The sequence below is a fragment of the Saccoglossus kowalevskii genome, chromosome 3 (assembly GCF_978046115.1).
Source record: "Saccoglossus kowalevskii chromosome 3, keSacKowa6.1, whole genome shotgun sequence".
NCBI lineage: Eukaryota > Metazoa > Hemichordata > Enteropneusta > Harrimaniidae > Saccoglossus > Saccoglossus kowalevskii.
Genome location: NC_140643.1, coordinates 46514558 through 46537231, shown reverse-complemented (window position 1 = coordinate 46537231; position 22674 = coordinate 46514558). Strand labels below are relative to the sequence as shown.

General features: G+C 40.2%; 2 protein-coding genes across 4 annotated transcripts in view; one reads left to right on the top strand and one right to left on the bottom strand.

Annotated features, from left to right (window-relative positions):
- LOC102804719 (ER degradation-enhancing alpha-mannosidase-like protein 1) overlaps nucleotides 1–16516 on the top strand; it is a 388700-nt gene extending 372184 nt beyond the window's left edge. The window contains exon 4 of the mRNA XM_085497277.1: nucleotides 16098–16516. Within this exon, the coding sequence (XP_085353403.1) occupies nucleotides 16098–16134 (37 nt within the window). The 3' untranslated portion in view covers nucleotides 16135–16516. The remainder of the gene's footprint in view (nucleotides 1–16097) is intronic.
- Nucleotides 1–22674, bottom strand: part of LOC102808288 (growth hormone secretagogue receptor type 1-like) — a 62547-nt gene that overhangs the window by 31200 nt on the left and 8673 nt on the right. The window contains exon 1 of one of the 3 annotated variants that reach the window (XM_085497273.1): nucleotides 14981–15084. The exons of the other annotated variants lie outside the window; for them this stretch is intronic. The gene's annotated coding sequence lies outside the window, so the exon portion shown is untranslated. Of the gene's footprint in view, nucleotides 1–14980; nucleotides 15085–22674 lie in introns of those variants that run through there. 3 annotated transcript variants of the gene reach the window in all.

The following is a 22674-nucleotide window of genomic DNA, read 5'->3' as shown; positions in this document are numbered from 1 at the left end:
GGTTGTATACTGGACTGTGTCAGTGGTAGTGTACTGGACTCTGTCAGTGGTTGTGTACTGGACTGTGTCAGTGGTTGTGTACTAGACTGTGTCAGTGGTTGTATACTGGACTGTGTCAATGGTTGTATACTGGACTGTGTCACTGGTTGTATACTAGACTTTGTCAATGGTTGTGTACTGGACTGTGTCAATGGTTGTGTACTGGACTATGTCAGTGGTTGTATACTGGACTGTGTCAATGGTTCTGTACTGGACTGTGTCAATGGTTGTGTACTGGACTATGTCAGTGGTTGTATACTGGACTGTGTCAATGGTTGTATACTGGACTGTGTCAGTGGTTGTGTACTGGACTGTGTCAGTGGTTGTGTACTGGACTGTGTCAATGGTTGTGTACCGGACTGTGTCAATGGTTGTGTACTGGACTATGTCAATGGTTGTGTACTGGACTGTGTCAATGGTTGTGTACTGGACTGTGTCGATGGTTGTGTACTGGACTGTGTCAATGGTTGTATACTGGACTGTGTCAATGGTTGTGTACTGGACTGTGTCAATGGTTGTGTACCGGACTGTGTCAGTGGTTATGTACTGGACTGTGTCAATGGTTGTGTACTGGACTGTGTCAATGGTTGTGTACTGGACTGTGCAATGGTTGTATACTGGACTGTGTCAGTGGGTGTGTACTGGACTGTGTCAATGGTTGTGTACTGGACTGTGTCAATGGTTGTGTACTGGACTGTGTCGATGGTTGTGTACTAGACTTTGTCAATGGTTGTGTACTAGACTGTGTCAGTGGTTGTATACTGGACTGTGTCAATGGCTGTGTACTGGACTGTGTCAATGGTTGTGTACTGGACTGTGTCAGTGGTTGTGTACTGGACTGTGTCAATGGTTGTGTACTGGACTGTGTCGATGGTTGTGTACTGGACTGTGCAATGGTTGTATACTGGACTGTGTCAGTGGGTGTGTACTGGACTGTGTCAATGGTTGTGTACTGGACTGTGTCAATGGTTGTGTACTGGACTGTGTCGATGGTTGTGTACTAGACTTTGTCAATGGTTGTGTACTAGACTGTGTCAGTGGTTGTATACTGGACTGTGTCAATGGTTGTGTACTGGACTGTGTCAATGGTTGTGTACTGGACTGTGCAATGGTTGTATACTGGACTGTGTCAGTGGGTGTGTACTGGACTGTGTCAATGGTTGTGTACTGGACTGTGTCAATGGTTGTGTACTGGACTGTGTCGATGGTTGTGTACTAGACTTTGTCAATGGTTGTGTACTAGACTGTGTCAGTGGTTGTATACTGGACTGTGTCAATGGCTGTGTACTGGACTGTGTCAATGGTTGTGTACTGGACTGTGTCAGTGGTTGTGTACTGGACTGTGTCAATGGTTGTGTACTGGACTGTGTCGATGGTTGTATACTGGACTGTGTGAATGGTTGTATACTAGACTGTGTCAATGGTTGTATACTGGACTATGTCAATGGTTGTGTACTGGACTGTGTCAATGGTTGTGTACTGGACTATGTCAGTGGTTGTGTACTGGACTGTGTCAATGGTTCTATACTGGACTATGTCAATGGTTGTGTACTGGACTGTGTCAATGGTTGTGTACTGGACTATGTCAGTGGTTGTATACTGGACTGTGTCAATGGCTGTGTACTGGACTGTGTCAATGGTTGTGTACTGGACTGCGTCAGTGGTTGTGTACTGGACTGTGTCAATGGTTGTGTACTGGACTGTGTCGATGGTTGTGTACTAGACTTTGTCAATAGTTGTGTACTAGACTGTGTCAATGGTTCTATACTAGACTGTGTCAGTGGATGTATACTGGACTGTTTCAATGGTTGTGTACTGGACTGTGTCAATGGTTGTGTACTGGACTGTGTCAGTGGTTGTGTACTGGACTGTGTCAATGGTTGTGTACTGGACTGTGTCGATGGTTGTGTACTATACTGTGTCAATGATTGTATACTGGACTGTGTCAATGGCTGTGTACTGGACTGTGTCAATGGTTGTGTACTAGACTGTGTCAGTGGTTGTATACTGGACTGTGTCAATGGCTGTGTACTGGACTGTGTCAATGGTTGTGTACTGGACTGTGTCGATGGTTGTGTACTGGACTGTGTCAATGGTTGTATACTGGACTGTGTCAATGGTTGTATACTGGACTGTGTCAATGGTTGTGTACTGGACTGTGTCAATGGACTGTGTCAATGGTTGTGTACTGGACTGTGTCAATGGTTGTATACTGGACTGTGTCAATGGTTGTGTACTGGACTGTGTCAGTGGTTGTGTACTGGACTGTGTCGATGGTTGTGTACTAGACTTTGTCAATGGTTGTGTACTAGACTGTGTCAGTGGTTGTATCCTGGACTGTGTCAATGGCTGTGTACTGGACTGTGTCAATGGTTGTGTACTGGACTGTGTCAATGGTTGTATACTGGACTGTGTCAGTGGTTGTGTACTGGACTGTGTCAGTGGTTGTGTACTGGACTGTGTCAGTGGTTGTGTACTGGACTGTGTCAATGGTTGTGTACTGGACTGTGTCGATGGTTGTGTACTAGACTTTGTCAATGGTTGTGTACTAGACTGTGTCAGTGGTTGTATACTGGACTGTGTCAATGGCTGTGTACTGGACTGTGTCAATGGTTGTGTACTGGACTATGTCAGTGGTTGTATACTGGACTGTGTCAATGGTTCTGTACTGGACTGTGTCAATGGTTGTGTACTGGACTATGTCAGTGGTTGTATACTGGACTGTGTCAATGGTTGTATACTGGACTGTGTCAGTGGTAGTGTACTGGACTCTGTCAGTGGTTGTGTACTGGACTGTGTCAGTGGTTGTGTACTAGACTGTGTCAGTGGTTGTATACTGGACTGTGTCAATGGTTGTATACTGGACTGTGTCACTGGTTGTATACTGGACTTTGTCAATGGTTGTGTACTGGACTGTGTCAATGGTTGTGTACTGGACTATGTCAGTGGTTGTATACTGGACTGTGTCAATGGTTCTGTACTGGACTGTGTCAATGGTTGTGTACTGGACTATGTCAGTGGTTGTATACTGGACTGTATCAATGGTTGTATACTGGACTGTGTCAGTGGTTGTGTACTGGACTGTGTCAGTGGTTGTGTACTGGACTGTGTCAATGGTTGTGTACCGGACTGTGTCAATGGTTGTGTACTGGACTATGTCAATGGTTGTGTACTGGACTGTGTCAATGGTTGTGTACTGGACTGTGTCGATGGTTGTGTACTGGACTGTGTCAATGGTTGTATACTGGACTGTGTCAATGGTTGTGTACTGGACTGTGTCAATGGTTGTGTACCGGACTGTGTCAGTGGTTATGTACTGGACTGTGTCAATGGTTGTGTACTGGACTGTGTCAATGGTTGTGTACTGGACTGTGCAATGGTTGTATACTGGACTGTGTCAGTGGGTGTGTACTGGACTGTGTCAATGGTTGTGTACTGGACTGTGTCAATGGTTGTGTACTGGACTGTGTCGATGGTTGTGTACTAGACTTTGTCAATGGTTGTGTACTAGACTGTGTCAGTGGTTGTATACTGGACTGTGTCAATGGCTGTGTACTGGACTGTGTCAATGGTTGTGTACTGGACTGTGTCAGTGGTTGTGTACTGGACTGTGTCAATGGTTGTGTACTGGACTGTGTCGATGGTTGTGTACTAGACTTTGTCAATGGTTGTGTACTAGACTGTGTCAATGGTTCTATACTAGACTGTGTCAGTGGTTGTATACTGGACTGTGTCAATGGTTGTGTACTGGACTGTGTCAATGGTTGTGTACTTGACTGTGTCATTGGTTGTGTACTGGACTGTGTCAGTGGTTGTGTACTGGACTGTGTCAGTGGTTGTGTTCTAGACTGTGTCACTGATTGTATACTAGACTGTGTCAGTGGTTGTATACTGGACTGTGTCAATGGTTGTGTACTGGACTGTGTCAATGATTGTGTACTGGACTATGTCAATGGTTGTATACTGGACTGTGTCAATGGTTGTGTACTGGACTGTGTCAGTGGTTGTGTACTGGACTGTGTCAATGGTTGTGTACTAGACTGTGTCAATGGTTGTATACTGGACTGTGTCGATGGTTGTGTACTAGACTTTGTCAATGGTTGTGTTCTAGACTGTGTCACTGATTGTATACTAGACTGTGTCAGTGGTTGTATACTGGACTGTGTCAATGGTTGTGTACTGGACTGTGTCAATGATTGTGTACTGGACTATGTCAATGGTTGTATACTGGACTGTGTCAATGGTTGTGTACTGGACTGTGTCAGTGGTTGTGTACTGGACTGTGTCGATGGTTGTGTACTAGACTTTGTCAATGGTTGTGTACTAGACTGTGTCAATGGTTGTGTACTGGACTGTGTCAATGGTTGTATACTAGACTGTGTCAATGGTTGTATACTGGACTGTGTCGATGGTTGTGTACTAGACTTTGTCAATGGTTGTGTACTAGACTGTGTCAATGGTTGTGTACTGGACTGTGTCAATGGTTGTGTACTAGACTGTGTCAATGATTGTATACTGGACTGTGTCAATGGCTGTGTACTGGACTGTGTCAATGGTTGTGTACTAGACTGTGTCAGTGGTTGTGTACTGGACTGTGTCGATGGTTGTGTACTGGACTGTGTCAGTGGTTGTGTACTGGACTGTGTCAATGGTTGTGTACTGGACTGTGTCGATGGTTGTGTACTAGACTTTGTCAATGGTTGTGTACTAGACTGTGTCAATGGTTCTATACTAGACTGTGTCAGTGGTTGTATACTGGACTGTGTCAATGGTTGTGTACTGGACTGTGTCAATGGTTGTGTACTTGACTGTGTCATTGGTTGTGTACTGGACTGTGTCAGTGGTTGTGTACTGGACTGTGTCAGTGGTTGTGTTCTAGACTGTGTCACTGATTGTATACTAGACTGTGTCAGTGGTTGTATACTGGACTGTGTCAATGGTTGTGTACTGGACTGTGTCAATGATTGTGTACTGGACTATGTCAATGGTTGTATACTGGACTGTGTCAATGGTTGTGTACTGGACTGTGTCAGTGGTTGTGTACTGGACTGTGTCAATGGTTGTGTACTAGACTGTGTCAATGGTTGTATACTGGACTGTGTCGATGGTTGTGTACTAGACTTTGTCAATGGTTGTGTTCTAGACTGTGTCACTGATTGTATACTAGACTGTGTCAGTGGTTGTATACTGGACTGTGTCAATGGTTGTGTACTGGACTGTGTCAATGATTGTGTACTGGACTATGTCAATGGTTGTATACTGGACTGTGTCAATGGTTGTGTACTGGACTGTGTCAGTGGTTGTGTACTGGACTGTGTCGATGGTTGTGTACTAGACTTTGTCAATGGTTGTGTACTAGACTGTGTCAATGGTTGTGTACTGGACTGTGTCAATGGTTGTATACTAGACTGTGTCAATGGTTGTATACTGGACTGTGTCGATGGTTGTGTACTAGACTTTGTCAATGGTTGTGTACTAGACTGTGTCAATGGTTGTGTACTGGACTGTGTCAATGGTTGTGTACTAGACTGTGTCAATGATTGTATACTGGACTGTGTCAATGGCTGTGTACTGGACTGTGTCAATGGTTGTGTACTAGACTGTGTCAGTGGTTGTGTACTGGACTGTGTCGATGGTTGTGTACTGGACTGTGTCAATGGTTGTATACTGGACTGTGTCAATGGTTATGTACTGGACTGTGTCAATGGTTGTGTACTGGACTGTGTCAGTGGTTGTGTACTGGACTGTGTCAATGGTTGTGTACTGGACTGTGTCGATGGTTGTGTACTAGACTTTGTCAATGGTTGTGTACTAGACTGTGTCAGTGGTTGTATACTGGACTGTGTCAATGGCTGTGTACTGGACTGTGTCAATGGTTGTGTACTGGACTATGTCAGTGGTTGTATACTGGACTGTGTCAATGGTTGTATACTGGACTGTGTCAGTGGTAGTGTACTGGACTGTGTCAGTGGTTGTGTACTGGACTGTGTCAGTGGTTGTGTACTAGACTGTGTCAGTGGTTGTGTACTGGACTATGTCAGTGGTTGTATACTGGACTGTGTCAATGGTTGTATACTGGACTGTGTCAGTGGTTGTGTACTGGACTGTGTCAGTGGTTGTGTACTGGACTGTGTCAATGGTTGTGTACCGGACTGTGTCAATGGTTGTGTACTGGACTTTGTCAATGGTTGTGTACTGGACTGTGTCAATGGTTGTGTACTGGACTGTGTCGATGGTTGTGTACTGGACTGTGTCAATGGTTGTATACTGGACTGTGTCAATGGTTGTGTACTGGACTGTGTCAATGGTTGTGTACCGGACTGTGTCAGTGGTTATGTACTGGACTGTGTCAATGGTTGTGTACTGGACTGTGTCAATGGTTGTGTACTGGACTGTGCAATGGTTGTATACTGGACTGTGTCAGTGGGTGTGTACTGGACTGTGTCAATGGTTGTATACTGGACTGTGTCAATGGTTGTGTACTGGACTGTGTCGATGGTTGTGTACTGGACTGTGTCAATGGTTGTGTACTGGACTATGTCAATGGTTGTGTACTGGACTGTGTCAGTGGTTATGTACTGGACTGTGTCAATGGTTGTGTACTGGACTGTGTCAATGGTTGTGTACTGGACTGTGCAATGGTTGTATACTGGACTGTGTCAGTGGGTGTGTACTGGACTGTGTCAATGGTTGTATACTGGACTGTGTCAATGGTTGTATACTGGACTGTGTCAATGGTTGTGTACTGGACTGTGTCAATGGTTGTGTACTGGACTGTGTCAGTGGTTGTGTACTGGACTGTGTCAATGGTTGTGTACTGGACTGTGTCGATGGTTGTGTACTAGACTTTGTCAATGGTTGTGTACTAGACTGTGTCAGTGGTTGTATACTGGACTGTGTCAATGGCTGTGTACTGGACTGTGTCAATGGTTGTGTACTGGACTGTGTCAGTGGTTGTGTACTGGACTGTGTCAATGGTTGTGTACTGGACTGTGTCGATGGTTGTGTACTAGACTTTGTCAATGGTTGTGTACTAGACTGTGTCAATGGTTCTATACTAGACTGTGTCAGTGGTTGTATACTGGACTGTGTCAATGGTTGTGTACTGGACTGTGTCAATGGTTGTGTACTTGACTGTGTCATTGGTTGTGTACTGGACTGTGTCAATGGTTGTGTACTGGACTGTGTCGATGGTTGTGTACTAGACTGTGTCAATGATTGTATACTGGACTGTGTCAATGGCTGTGTACTGGACTGTGTCAATGGTTGTGTACTGGACTGTGTCGATGGTTGTGTACTGGACTGTGTCAATGGTTGTATACTGGACGGTGTCAATGGTTGTATACTGGACTGTGTCAATGATTGTGTACTGGAGTGTGTCAATGGTTGTGTACTGGACTGTGTCAGTGGTTGTGTACTGGACTGTGTCAGTGGTTGTGTACTGGACTGTGTCGATGGTTGTGTACTAGACTTTGTCAATGGTTGTGTACTAGAATGTGTCAGTGGTTGTATACTGGACTGAGTCAATGGCTGTGTACTGGACTGTGTCAATGGTTGTGTACTGGACTGTGTCAGTGGTTGTGTACTGGACTGTGTCATTGGTTGTGTACTGGACTGTGTCGATGGTTGTGTACTAGACTTCGTCAATCATTGTGTACTAGACTGTGTCAATGGTTCTATACTAGACTGTGTCAGTGGTTGTATACTGGACTGTGTCAATGGCTGTGTACTGGACTGTGTCAATGGTTGTGTACTGGACTGTGTCAATGGCTGTGTACTGGACTGTGTCAATGGTTGTGTACTGGACTGTGTCAGTGGTTGTGTACTGGACTGTGTCAATGGTTGTGTACTGGACTGTGTTGATGGTTGTGTACTAGACTGTGTCAGTGGTTGTATACTGGACTGTGTCAATGGCTGTGTACTGGACTGTGTCATTGGTTGTGTACTGGAATGTGTCAATGGTTGTATACTGGACTGTTTCGATGGTTGTATACTGGACTGTGTCAATGGTTGTATACTAGACTGTGTCAATGGTTGTATACTGGACTATGTCAATGGTTGTGTACTGGACTGTGTCAATGGTTGTGTACTGGACTATGTCAGTGGTTGTGTACTGGACTGTGTCAATGGTTCTATACTGGACTGTGTCAGTGGTTGTGTACTGGACTGTGTCAATGGTTCTATACTGGACTGTGTCAGTGGTTGTATACTGGACTGTGTCAATGGCTGTGTACTGGACTGTGTCAATGGTTGTGTACTGGACTGCGTCAGTGGTTGTGTACTGGACTGTGTCAATGGTTGTGTACTGGACTGTGTCGATGGTTGTGTACTAGACTTTGTCAATAGTTGTGTACTAGACTGTGTCAATGGTTCTATACTAGACTGTGTCAGTGGTTGTATACTGGACTGTTTCAATGGTTGTGTACTGGACTGTGTCAATGGTTGTGTACTGGACTGTGTCAGTGGTTGTGTACTGGACTGTGTCAATGGTTGTGTACTGGACTGTGTCGATGGTTGTGTACTAGACTGTGTCAATGATTGTATACTGGACTGTGTCAATGGCTGTTTACTGGACTGTGTCAATGGTTGTGTACGAGACTGTGTCAGTGGTTGTATACTGGACTGTGTCAATGGCTGTGTACTGGACTGTGTCAATGGTTGTGTACTGGACTGTGTCTATGGTTGTGTACTGGACTGTGTCAATGGTTGTATACTGGACTGTGTCAATGGTTGTATACTGGACTGTGTCAATGGTTGTGTACTGGACTGTGTCAATGGACTGTGTCAATGGTTGTGTACTGGACTGTGTCAATGGTTGTGTACTGGACTGTGTCAGTGGTTGTGTACTGGACTGTGTCAGTGGTTGTGTACTGGACTGTGTCGATGGTTGTGTACTAGACTTTGTCAATGGTTGTGTACTAGACTGTGTCAGTGGTTGTATCCTGGACTGTGTCAATGGCTGTGTACTGGACTGTGTCAATGGTTGTGTACTGGACTGTGTCAGTGGTTGTGTACTGGACTGTGTCAATGGTTGTGTACTGGACTGTGTTGATGGTTGTGTACAAGACTGTGTCAGTGGTTGTATACTGGACTGTGTCAATGGCTGTGTACTGGACTGTGTCAATGGTTGTATACTGGACTGTGTCAATGGCTGTGTACTGGACTGTGTCAATGGTTGTGTACTGGACTGTGTCAATGGTTGTATACTGGACTGTGTCGATGGTTGTATACTGGACTGTGTCAATGGTTGTATACTAGACTGTGTCAATGGTTGTATACTGGACTATGTCAATGGTTGTGTACTGGACTGTGTCAATGGTTGTGTACTGGACTGTGTCAGTGGTTGTGTACTGGACTGTGTCAATGGTTGTGTACTGGACTGTGTCAATGGCTGTGTACTGGACTGTGTCAATGGTTGTGTACTAGACTGTATCAGTGGTTGTATACTGGACTGTGTCAATGGCTGTGTACTGGACTGTGTCAATGGTTGTGTACTAGACTGTATCAGTGGTTGTATACTGGACTGTGTCAATGGCTGTGTACTGGACTGTGTCAATGGTTGTGTACTGGACTGTGTCGATGGTTGTGTACTGGACTGTGTCAATGGTTGTATACTGGACTGTGTCAATGGTTGTCTACTGGACTGTGTCAATGGTTGTGTACTGGACTGTGTCAATGGTTCTATACTAGACTGTGTCAGTGGTTGTATACTGGACTGTGTCAATGGTTGTGTACTGGACTGTGTCAATGGTTGTGTACTTGACTGTGTCATTGGTTGTGTACTGGACTGTGTCAATGGTTGTGTACTGGACTGTGTCGATGGTTGTGTACTAGACTGTGTCAATGATTGTATACTGGACTGTGTCAATGGCTGTGTACTGGACTGTGTCAATGGTTGTGTACTAGACTGTGTCAGTGGTTGTATACTGGACTGTGTCAATGGTTGTGTACTGGACTGTGTCGATGGTTGTGTACTGGACTGTGTCAATGGTTGTATACTGGACGGTGTCAATGGTTGTATACTGGACTGTGTCAATGATTGTGTACTGGACTGTGTCAATGGTTGTGTACTGGACTGTGTCAGTGGTTGTGTACTGGACTGTGTCAGTGGTTGTGTACTGGACTGTGTCGATGGTTGTGTACTAGACTTTGTCAATGGTTGTGTACTAGACTGTGTCAGTGGTTGTATACTGGACTGAGTCAATGGCTGTGTACTGGACTGTGTCAATGGTTGTGTACTGGACTGTGTCAGTGGTTGTGTACTGGACTGTGTCATTGGTTGTGTACTGGACTGTGTCGATGGTTGTGTACTAGACTTCGTCAATCATTGTGTACTAGACTGTGTCAATGGTTCTATACTAGACTGTGTCAGTGGTTGTATACTGGACTGTGTCAATGGCTGTGTACTGGACTGTGTCAATGGTTGTGTACTGGACTGTGTCAATGGCTGTGTACTGGACTGTGTCAATGGTTGTGTACTGGACTGTGTCAGTGGTTGTGTACTGGACTGTGTCAATGGTTGTGTACTGGACTGTGTTGATGGTTGTGTACTAGACTGTGTCAGTGGTTGTATACTGGACTGTGTCAATGGCTGTGTACTGGACTGTGTCATTGGTTGTGTACTGGAATGTGTCAATGGTTGTATACTGGACTGTTTCGATGGTTGTATACTGGACTGTGTCAATGGTTGTATACTAGACTGTGTCAATGGTTGTATACTGGACTATGTCAATGGTTGTGTACTGGACTGTGTCAATGGTTGTGTACTGGACTATGTCAGTGGTTGTGTACTGGACTGTGTCAATGGTTCTATACTGGACTGTGTCAGTGGTTGTGTACTGGACTGTGTCAATGGTTCTATACTGGACTGTGTCAGTGGTTGTATACTGGACTGTGTCAATGGCTGTGTACTGGACTGTGTCAATGGTTGTGTACTGGACTGCGTCAGTGGTTGTGTACTGGACTGTGTCAATGGTTGTGTACTGGACTGTGTCGATGGTTGTGTACTAGACTTTGTCAATAGTTGTGTACTAGACTGTGTCAATGGTTCTATACTAGACTGTGTCAGTGGTTGTATACTGGACTGTTTCAATGGTTGTGTACTGGACTGTGTCAATGGTTGTGTACTGGACTGTGTCAGTGGTTGTGTACTGGACTGTGTCAATGGTTGTGTACTGGACTGTGTCGATGGTTGTGTACTAGACTGTGTCAATGATTGTATACTGGACTGTGTCAATGGCTGTGTACTGGACTGTGTCAATGGTTGTGTACGAGACTGTGTCAGTGGTTGTATACTGGACTGTGTCAATGGCTGTGTACTGGACTGTGTCAATGGTTGTGTACTGGACTGTGTCGATGGTTGTGTACTGGACTGTGTCAATGGTTGTATACTGGACTGTGTCAATGGTTGTATACTGGACTGTGTCAATGGTTGTGTACTGGACTGTGTCAATGGACTGTGTCAATGGTTGTGTACTGGACTGTGTCAATGGTTGTGTACTGGACTGTGTCAGTGGTTGTGTACTGGACTGTGTCAGTGGTTGTGTACTGGACTGTGTCGATGGTTGTGTACTAGACTTTGTCAATGGTTGTGTACTAGACTGTGTCAGTGGTTGTATCCTGGACTGTGTCAATGGCTGTGTACTGGACTGTGTCAATGGTTGTGTACTGGACTGTGTCAGTGGTTGTGTACTGGACTGTGTCAATGGTTGTGTACTGGACTGTGTTGATGGTTGTGTACAAGACTGTGTCAGTGGTTGTATACTGGACTGTGTCAATGGCTGTGTACTGGACTGTGTCAATGGTTGTATACTGGACTGTGTCAATGGCTGTGTACTGGACTGTGTCAATGGTTGTGTACTGGACTGTGTCAATGGTTGTATACTGGACTGTGTCGATGGTTGTATACTGGACTGTGTCAATGGTTGTATACTAGACTGTGTCAATGGTTGTATACTGGACTATGTCAATGGTTGTGTACTGGACTGTGTCAATGGTTGTGTACTGGACTATGTCAGTGGTTGTGTACTGGACTGTGTCAGTGGTTGTGTACTGGACTATGTCAGTGGTTGTGTACTGGACTGTGTCAATGGTTCTATACTGGACTGTGTCAGTGGTTGTGTTCTGGACTGTGTCAATGGTAACAGATATGTTATTCCCAATTTCATTTTGTTTGTGGCCATGATGTAAGCCAAGACGTATGTTTATATTGTTAGTCGGGTTAATATCATTTGCTGAGGCAGACATGCTTGTGCCATCATCGTATTTTTCCCGCGTTTCGCTTGCTTTTCTGCCGCTAAAATGTGCCACCTCTGGTGATTCATCAAATAAATGGCTTGTGTAAAATATATATCCATATACCTCAACAAATGATACAGCTGACTGCAAGTAATAATGACAATATAAGTTTATGTTATTGAGTGCTTTCTAGTGGAGACGAACAAATCGTTGATCGCTTAGATCACACCATTCCTAGAATGCACATGCATGCGTCAACGCACATGCAAATTGCATGTGCGTTGAATTACTGGTGAGTACCGTCATTGCAGAGTACACGTGCAATGTGGATCCCTAATTGCAGCATTATAGCAATGTTAAGTGATGACCCAATCATATATGACATGGTAACTTTGAAATCAATATGACGCTTCGGGGAATTCATTACTTTCTTGCCCGTACTCATATCCGGTAAAATTTCTGTATTGTTCGGTGTCTTTATTAACAACCAACCTATGGGCACTATAGAAGTTGTTATCAATCTTATTCAAAATTTGAAACCTTTATTTATTGTTTGACACTGTTAAAAAGGGAAATTATTGCTTTAAATATTGTTGTTGATACAGTCCTCTTAAATCAATTAATTTTAAAGAGACAACATTTCTTGCATATTTGTATTTGTAAAACCTCTGTACTTTAATTTTCAACTAATCAGTTACCGAATTTAAATAATTTGACAGTCACAATATATCAAAATAAAAGTACGTAAATTTTGGGATAGTAGACTGACAGATGCTCATCGTTTCGTAGATGAATGGTTTTTGGGTTGTCCTGTGATACATCAGACGATTTCAACTATACCGTAGTTTGTTCACCTTTGTTTTTGTGTCCTTGTACAAGATGGAAGAGAAAATCAAATCAAAGCACACTATGCCTGCTAAAAATGGAATATACATGGTGGGCCCTCTTAGATGGGGTATCGGTACTGGGGTAATTATTACGTAATACTACCTTGTAGTATTCTGACCTTAAAGTGAAGTGCCTCAGTCTAGAGAATTTACGTTTATCTTATTTTGAAGTAGGTACTCAAATTTTTAGACAGTTTATGTTGTATTTTCGTGTATATGTTGTTAAACACAAACTTTGGTGCTTGCTTTAAACAAATTTATATTTATGTATATATATTTATAACAATGACCACGCTCGTAGCAACTCGTCCAAGTCCAAGTACTTAGCGCACATACTTTCCTATATTACTAACACAATATATAATTTACGAGTATTAGGTGAGATATGTCACTGTACATATATTAAGTTATGGTTCAGTATTTGAATTTTAACTCAATTGATCAGCAAAACATTGCTTGGGCTTCCTGTACGGTTTGAAATGACTAACAGGAATATGTAATTTTACTTCCTTGTTTATTCATTGTCTACCACCAAACATATCACATTGTATTCGTCAATTTAAAGTCACTAAATTATTCCGTTAAGACCAGATGAATAATTTTGTACGGTAATGTGTACAAACGCTGTAACACAAAGTTAAAATATAGTCGATTGTATAATATATATAACATCCATTCATGACAGGTACCATATGCCTTTGATTACAACGTTACATGTACTCCATACTGATAATTTCTCTTCACACGTCCTTTATACTGAACCATAATGGTATTTAATAAACCCTTTTCCTAATTTGTCACTTAAATCCACAAGAGATAATTGCGTCAGACTGACTTCCTGAGTAGAATTAGGGGGTCAGCATTTGGACAAACTACGCGAGATTCTAATGGGAAAATAATTATTACATATTGTATTATTGATTATTTCACGTTCTTAGTTTGACTTGTGTAATTGCCTCACAGCAGGAGAATACATGTTGGCCCACTCCATCAATATTATGCTACTTTTTTCGTATCAATACTCAGTTTAGCCATTCATTATAATATTCGTTTCACTCTCTCAACTCATATGCACGTTCTTACCAATTACAATACATCAATTACGTCGTCATATACTATATTATTATCATTAATTTGCATAAAATAAAATTGTCAACTGACAACATATGATCACGTGATTAGTGTTGCAAAGGCAAATACCAAATCGTGATAGTAATGTACACCGGGTTTAGACACTAGTTGATTTCTCGATGCATATTAATTGGCTGATTTGCGTTTTCACTATTTAATGATAACAATTGTTTCGCCGATATTGAAAAAGAAAAACAATTATATAATTCGGGTGGGATATATATCAAAACGAATCATATAGCCTGATGTTTTGTACGAAATGTGCGATCCGTGATAGGACACCTTAAGTGGATATCCACTTTTTGACAACCCAGTGTTCCAATAGTGTTAAATGTTATTATAATTATGTGTATGTTGGTTATCTTCTATTAAGACAGTAACTGATTTCATCTATTGACTGTCCCATCTGTTTGTTTGTAAACGTAGCATTTGGTGTTTTCACTCGGCGAAGTATTACGATGTTGTCAGTCATAAAAACTGTTGTCATCTAAAGCCCAAGTGAAACTAATTAATCTTGAATGAACAAAAATGGAGATCACTATGTGAAAACATTGTGTTAAAATCTACAATATATTTGTCAATTTCACACATTGTTAATACATGTACGGAAAATGTATATCCACATTGTATTCGCCCTTGATACAACATCATACAGTTATATAATTTTAACAAATGTGTCGTCTTACCTCGTGAGACGGGAGTAGTTACTGCAGATCGTATGATCTTGGTTAAGAACGTTCAGAACGGCGTCACTGTATCATTGAATATATTGCCCACTGTGCATATTTTCTCAGAGCCGATCGACTGCATGACTATTACGTTTGAGTGACACCATGACCGGATAAGCTCTTTCGATAATGGTGTATTCAAGATAGGATTTCCCAGGCAGCACCGCGCGTATTGTATCGTATTAGGGTCGCGTGGTTTTCCGTGTTTAGAACAATGACGAATAACTGAGACTTTTTAGGTTGTATGCATGGGTCTTTCATGTATGATCGACACCACTCAGTAAGTCTGTCGAACGTTGCGCCATATGCAGATTTTGTCTGTAGTGTAACCCCTTCCAATCATTTATGATGACGTTTAACTGGAGTGCTCATTGTTAAATTGTTTTATTCTGACATATCTATACACAGATGTTTGTTTTATGTGCACTCAGCTCTTACATGTTTCGTAAATTATAAAAGAACTTTGGGATAAATTGATGAAAAAGCTATCGCGTGTGTACAATTTCCCAGAACAATGAGCATTACAGGTTCCTATGTTATTGTTCTCACTACGTTAGTGGCATAACATCCATTCCTTGAATAACGTCACCACGCTGCCCGTGAAAACAAATCACAGATGCTCATTGAGAAAACACTACGTCACGTTGATGTATTCACAGAAGTATTAGCGTTCTAAAAACAAACTAATTAATCTTGTATAGGTAATACAAGGCAGGTTTACTTTTTATGGCAATGAATTTCAGATTTGATCCATTAGCAATTGCCTATTAAAGGCTGCCTTTGTGATTAATTTGATATATCAATTACACGAATAATTCAGGTAAGTAATTCTGTACTGAGATTGACTTTTCCACTTTCATTTAAAAAAAAGTGCCATGGGGCCGTGTTTTGAATTTACCGGCGACAGAATGGAATTGCTCTGTGGCGTTTATAATCTTGGTTGAAGAAAATCGAAGTGAGAAATGAAATGACACTAACTCCAATTGTCAGTCCCATTTACATGTATACGTATTGGATTTCTATGTGTATTGGTTTTTTGAGTGCGTCAAGTCATATATTTCTAATTGTGTTTCAGTGTTTACCGTTCCGGTTATTTGTCTCTCTCCGGGTGATTCCTGAACTGAATACAACATGGCGTGTGAGTGACGTCGGTGGCAGTGTCGTCATCAGGAAACGACTGTCACATGCCCCGTTTTAACTGTATGCTGATGCTTGATAAAGCATGTTCGCAATCGTGGAATATATTCGAAAATTTTGATGTCAAGAACGTAGAAATGAACATCATATATATATCTTATGTCAATGTTTTTTAGGATATTGATAATGCGTACATGTCTGTGTGATACATAGGTAATCAACAGCTGTTACCACTGCATCTGATGCTAGGCATGGTTCATTTGTACCATCAATACATGTACACCGATTACCTTGACTGGCATTTGTATGTGTGTTAATATGATATTTACATCAATATAATTAATATTTAAACTAAAATCTGTCATTCTGTGCCTCATTACATCCTTTATTATCAGTACATTTTATAATTGCTCCGTTGTGCTAGTTCTGTACAAAAATCGTGACAACAACTTCATTGTAGTCATTACAACTGCATTGCTTAGCGCTCGTTTAACGCTGTGTGCCTATCCTTGGGCCATCGATAGCAAAGTACTCATGTTATTATATGGTTTCATTTCAAAATGATTTTCCCGTCATTGTGCTGACACGAGAGGTGGCTCTCCCTCAATTCTCGTTAAAATGTCGGAGCGATAACTTCGCGTAGATTTCTTTAACTTAAAATATGAAATATAGTAGTAATGGAGGCTTCGGTGTACAAAATTAGTTTCTGAAAGAATATCATCAGTCGCGCTTGTACCCAATCTTCTGTTATGGCCGCAATCGCATGTGCGACATTCAGAAATCATTTTTCTAACAGAGACTATGCATTCGCATCCGGATCGCACTCCACATCTTGCCTAAAATTTGACATTTTCCCGGATTTGCATACTTATACAAGCATATGAAAGCGATGGCGGAATCTTCAGAAACAATACTGTACATTTCCTTTACAAATCATACGGTTAGTTTTATAGTGACTTTAACTACACGCTTAGGCATACTCTGTGCTGGGGAATGATATTAGACATTGTCCCTAAGTGTTTGGGTTTTTCAGTTGAATAAATGTAACTATGTCATTTCTGTGGAATGTTCACATTGTATACTACTCGTTTCACAAGCTGCGGCATTTTACATGATCGCGCATACCATACCGGATATAGAGTGCACAAGTGCACGTGAAATTGGTCTATGCTGGTGATTTATTTGTGTAAAGTATATTTTGCTTCCATGTGACATTGCTGAAACTAATATGTTTTCAATATAATCAAGGCTTTTTCAAAAAGATAACACTTCAACAACTTTTTATGTTTGGTTAACTGAAGAACCAAACGTTATATCCTACTCACCTAAAAAGCTTTATTTATATTTATTCGAAAAAATAAAACAAATTTACTCTTCGATAGTCTGTTTTTTTCATTCAAGGATTCAGAAAATGACCTCTATCTAGCAATAGTCAGGAATCCTTAAAACAACAGTTCTTAGAAGCAACTGGATCCAGAACTTTTTTAAAATATAACCGCTTGCTTTATGTTTAAAGGAAAACTGGAGATTTATAACAAAAAAAACAATTGTTGGTATTTGGCAACCGATGATTGAAACATTTTTGTTTCCATGGCAATAAGATCAAGATCTCAACCACCCTCTTGCTGAAAGGTACCCTTTCCGAAAATACCTGAGAACCCCTATATAACTATTTTTAAATATTGCCCGGCAACCATATCCAAATATCTCTTGCAAAATACAATCAATCGGTAATTGTGTAAGATGTAATGGATTGCCCCACCCGCGTATCAAGGACAACTTTCCTGGACATTTCGTGAAAATCTGTTCATTATTTTTTTTTTTTTTTTATGAATGAGAAACTATTTCCCAAATCGTTATATCCATATCTGGATATGAACCGAAATCTAGTCGATTGATCAGAGGCGACCTCACTTGAAACTATCATGAGAATTCATCCATAAGATTTTGAGACTATAACTGTGGGCGACTGCATCTAAATTTAATATGATACAACATTGCAAGTTATACTTGTTATTACGTAGTTTGAAATTAAAACACAACTTTGAATTTGAAATAAACTATTCAAACAAAATGAAACAATCGGGACAACTGTTACAGTAATGATAGTACTATCTTTTACAGCATAACACAACAAAAATGACAATTGATTTCTACAGCTAAAGATTGCTGACGCAAGCAGTTAGTGCCCCCCCCCCTCCGCTCACTAAGTTTATCATAATTTGTTTTGCTTCATGTTCAAATCGATGCTGTTACAATAGACACACACTTGAATTTTTTAAAGATTATATCATGTGGAACCAAGATCCGAGAACTTCATTATCTCAACTGCAGTCACAATTTTAAAATCATTATGAACTCTGTTGAAGATGCCAGACAATGACCAGATAAGAGAAAGCTTACATACATTATCAGAGTGGTTTTCAGGGATATGATAATGATAATGTCAGAATTACAGACTTGAACCATGCATCTGCCGAAGACGAAGTCTGTATTTATCTCCTGTATTGTGGTCTGACCTCTATGAGTCTATGTTCCTGCAAACAAAGCTTGCAATAATATAGTGCTTGTTTGTAAATCGTAGTATCCTATTAAATAACTTGGGCTTACTGGTAATCATAATAATTCCACTTACAAACATTTAGCATTAAACATTAAATTCTTGGTAATCAAAATTCATTCCTGAATATAACTAACTCTATGTCCATATATCCAAGATTTGTTTTGATAAATTAAATCAAGTTTACTGTTCAATTAACACTTGTCGACCCTGTATACCACTATACATTACAGCTACATATAAAAAACTTTATCCATCAGGCATATTTTGATAAAAATCTAGTTGCCACAAAAACATTAAGAACACGACTGATGCAAACGCTTTCTAAGCTGCAGATGACGTTATCAGTATACTAGAATTTCTTAATTAGCAGCATCGAATAATATATTTTTGAACGAGGAAATGTATTAGCATTCTAATGGGAAATAGTGACTGTGTTCCATTGCTGGATGATTGATTTTTTTATTCAGATGAATCTGAATTTTTACAGAAATTAGCATTTAAAAGAAAATTGATGATGTACTTTCCATCAACAATTCCTAATTTTGTAATTATATTCCATGTATCCAGTTGAAATTGAAATTAAGGAAACTAATGAATCTGCTTTCTCTGCTCCATACTTAGATCTGTGCCAGCTTTATACCACTGTATATGATAAAAGAGATGATTTTAATTTTAATATCATGAATTTCCCAAATCTTTGCAGTATAACCATACTATCCTACCTATATTGGGTATATGTTTTCCAGCTAGTTCGGAATGCCAGAGCAGGCAGTACAACAACTCCCAACCACAGCTTGACCATTGCTTGCTGTTCTGTTTTCCGACCACTAGAACTAACTAGACTTGTTAGAGCCATGGCATTTGTGTGTCCTAGCTCCACGGTGGGGGGCAAACATTTTTGCTGACTCAGAAAGAACATGGTTTTCACATGGCTGCTAGTTAGGGTGAATACAGTTGTAGCACACTGACAAGCACCAAATGGGTCCAGCAGAAAGTGGGTCCCCTGGTATTTACTACCCCAGGTTATGCCACCTGGCTAATGGGCACGTTGCTTGGAGCCAATCTGCTTGGTACTACCTCTATATACTGCTCAATGTACTCTGTATTTGAATATTTTCTGTACTGCAATATTTTAAACATTTTAAATAATATATAAGTACACCCTATATTAGTGACAACATTCAATCAAAACAAATTCTTCACAGAGTTAAGGAGTAAATTGAAATAACATCATACTTTGAGAACTAAGTAACCCATCTGGCCTATATATAGCGATCATGTACTCTGGAAATATGCAAAATAAGTTATAATAAATATTTTGTGTTCTTCTTGAAAATTGTCAGCCTTAAGGTTCGTGGGTAATTGGGAGTAATTTTTTTTTTTTTTTTGCTTTTTATTATCCGAACAGTCTTGGCTATAGACTTTTAAAATGTTGTACAATTGTGAATATTTGAACATACTCAAAAGTGATTTTAAAATATAGATAACGGGTGCATACATTCTCTTTTTTTGAATGCTTAGCAAGATTTAGCAAGGCTGTACATTAATAATAAAAAACAAACATGGTAAAAAAAAGAAATGACAGGATCTCCATATTATGCACTATATTTAACTTTTAACAAAACAATAATACATTTAAATTTGGAACTGTTACAGCCATTTCAATTATGAGCATTAGCAAACTTCTTACTGAGTGAATTGTTATGCAAATTAGCAATTATCTCAGCTTCTTTTGAGTGCACATCCCAGAAAAAATAGCCCCTAGACGATTTTTGTTTTGAAATTTTCACAAATGATTGACAATGTGTTTATCTTCAAAACGCCTTCGTGCATTGTTTTTGGTTGAACAGTGTTCAACAATCGTACAGACAACTAGCCTGGGTGTTAATTTATGCATAAACTTAAAGTAGTGAAATTTGAGCTGCCGCCTTGCAAAAGAGACAACTGGTAGACAGTTTTCAAGACGGCACTTTCTTCATAGTGAACAGATGTACCCATAAACCAATTTTGACAGGAAACAGAAGCATGGTTTAGAAGCTATTTTTTTTTAATCACTTTTGACCAAAAAAGCACATTTTTGCCCATATTTCAAACTAGTGTCCATAACAAAATTTAAAAATTCATACAATAAGCTTTCCGAAAATAAATAGTTTTGTGGACAAGGAAGGTCATCTTGGTTTCCTAATTAACTAATTAAAATACCTGTCAGGTAAACATCTCTACCTTAAGTGAACCTCCTTCAAATGTGACGTGACGACATCATTAATAATTTAAGCAAATATTTAACAAAAATGCTATTTTGTGACTTGCAAACTACTAATCCAATGATTTTGGTATTTGATATTTTGAGCGCGTTTAACCACATTGCTGTGTTATCGCTTGAATACGATCAATTGTGTGGGTGTGCTCTACTTTGTCTTGTTGGTATACATACTTAACTATAACAGTGTTATGTAATGACAGGACCCTTTCGACAACCAAACCACTATTTATATATTTAAATATTTCAATTAATTTGATTTTCTTACTTGCATAATTAATTTATTAAGTTAGTTTGCTGTTATTTTGATCTTTGGAAGGATTGTCCATAACTTCATGTTTATTATATATATTTATAAATGTGTGTCGACAAAAATTGTGTTAGTTGACCTCATTAATATGCATAAACGGGATTCCAAGAAACAATTATATGAATTGTTACTCAATTCGATACATCTGTGACGAGGGTTCGTTGGGCATTCCATTAGTAAGTACAACAAGGTTCAGACACGGTTTTTGCAGAGTATCATCTTGGCTATTGGCATATCATGCATATAAAATGTTCTTTGCCACTAGCAAGCATAACCACGCCCATTGAAACCATTCATATTCCAAGCTGGTGTATATGGGCGCGTCTCTAATACATAGTATATAGCAACTAAACAGATTTTAATAAATCCTTTTTGGGCCATTTGTGACTTCTTGTTACTTTCATTGACATAGTCATATGAACGTACTTAAAGCCAAATATGTACATACATTGGATCATTGATGAACGTCTGTATAATTGAACTTATTCTGCCGGATTTTTATACTTACACAAATATATAAAAAAGTGTCTCATGATATACGTATAGATTAAATGCGTTATTATATTGTCATCATGGGATCCATTACTCGTGCCATACGCTCGCATTTTTTCTGTGTTTTACCTTGTCACATTTATTTATATTTTTTGTCATATAAACACTCGTCGTTGCCAGTTTGAAAATATTATGTTTTTTTCCATTTTCTTTTAAATTGGTCGAGATAGAACGTTCCGATTTAGGCTATCGTGTGAACGTCATACAACTGGGACATCATGCCGTCACGTTGCCCGCACGCTCCGTTGTGTTTCTTTTACTAGTAACGTAAGTCGCTCGGAGCTAAGTATCGACCGGCATGCGGTTTCAAACCAACGAGGTCATATACATCGTTGAAATGCCAGCAGCATTCGCCAATGACAAGCATGTACCATATGTGTGTTTGTGCGCGTGTTCACAGTAAAATATAGCTCGCGTATATCACGTCGGATGATCCAGTCATAGTGCATGAATCCATCACATGTTATTTGGTAGCTTAACCTTCGTTGAAGGTTCAATATTACGACCATCTGGTGTATTTCTTTTTTAAACATTAATTTGAATGAGTAAACGGGTTGTCTATAAACGTGGCGAGTATTGCAAAACTCTACTATAACATATCTGCGCAAAAACAGCTCTATTCCTAGGGCACATTTTGAATATTTAATTGTAATCAAGATCTATTTATAGATCGTTTCTCAAAGTATTGCTTTTGTCATATATATAATGGGTTTATTTTGCCTATATTTCCAGTGTCGTTAGCTCAATCTGGCCGCAAAAGAATACGATTCAGTTTGCTGTGAAATAAACGATATTAGGATATGTTGAATTTGCATATTTAGACGCTTGAA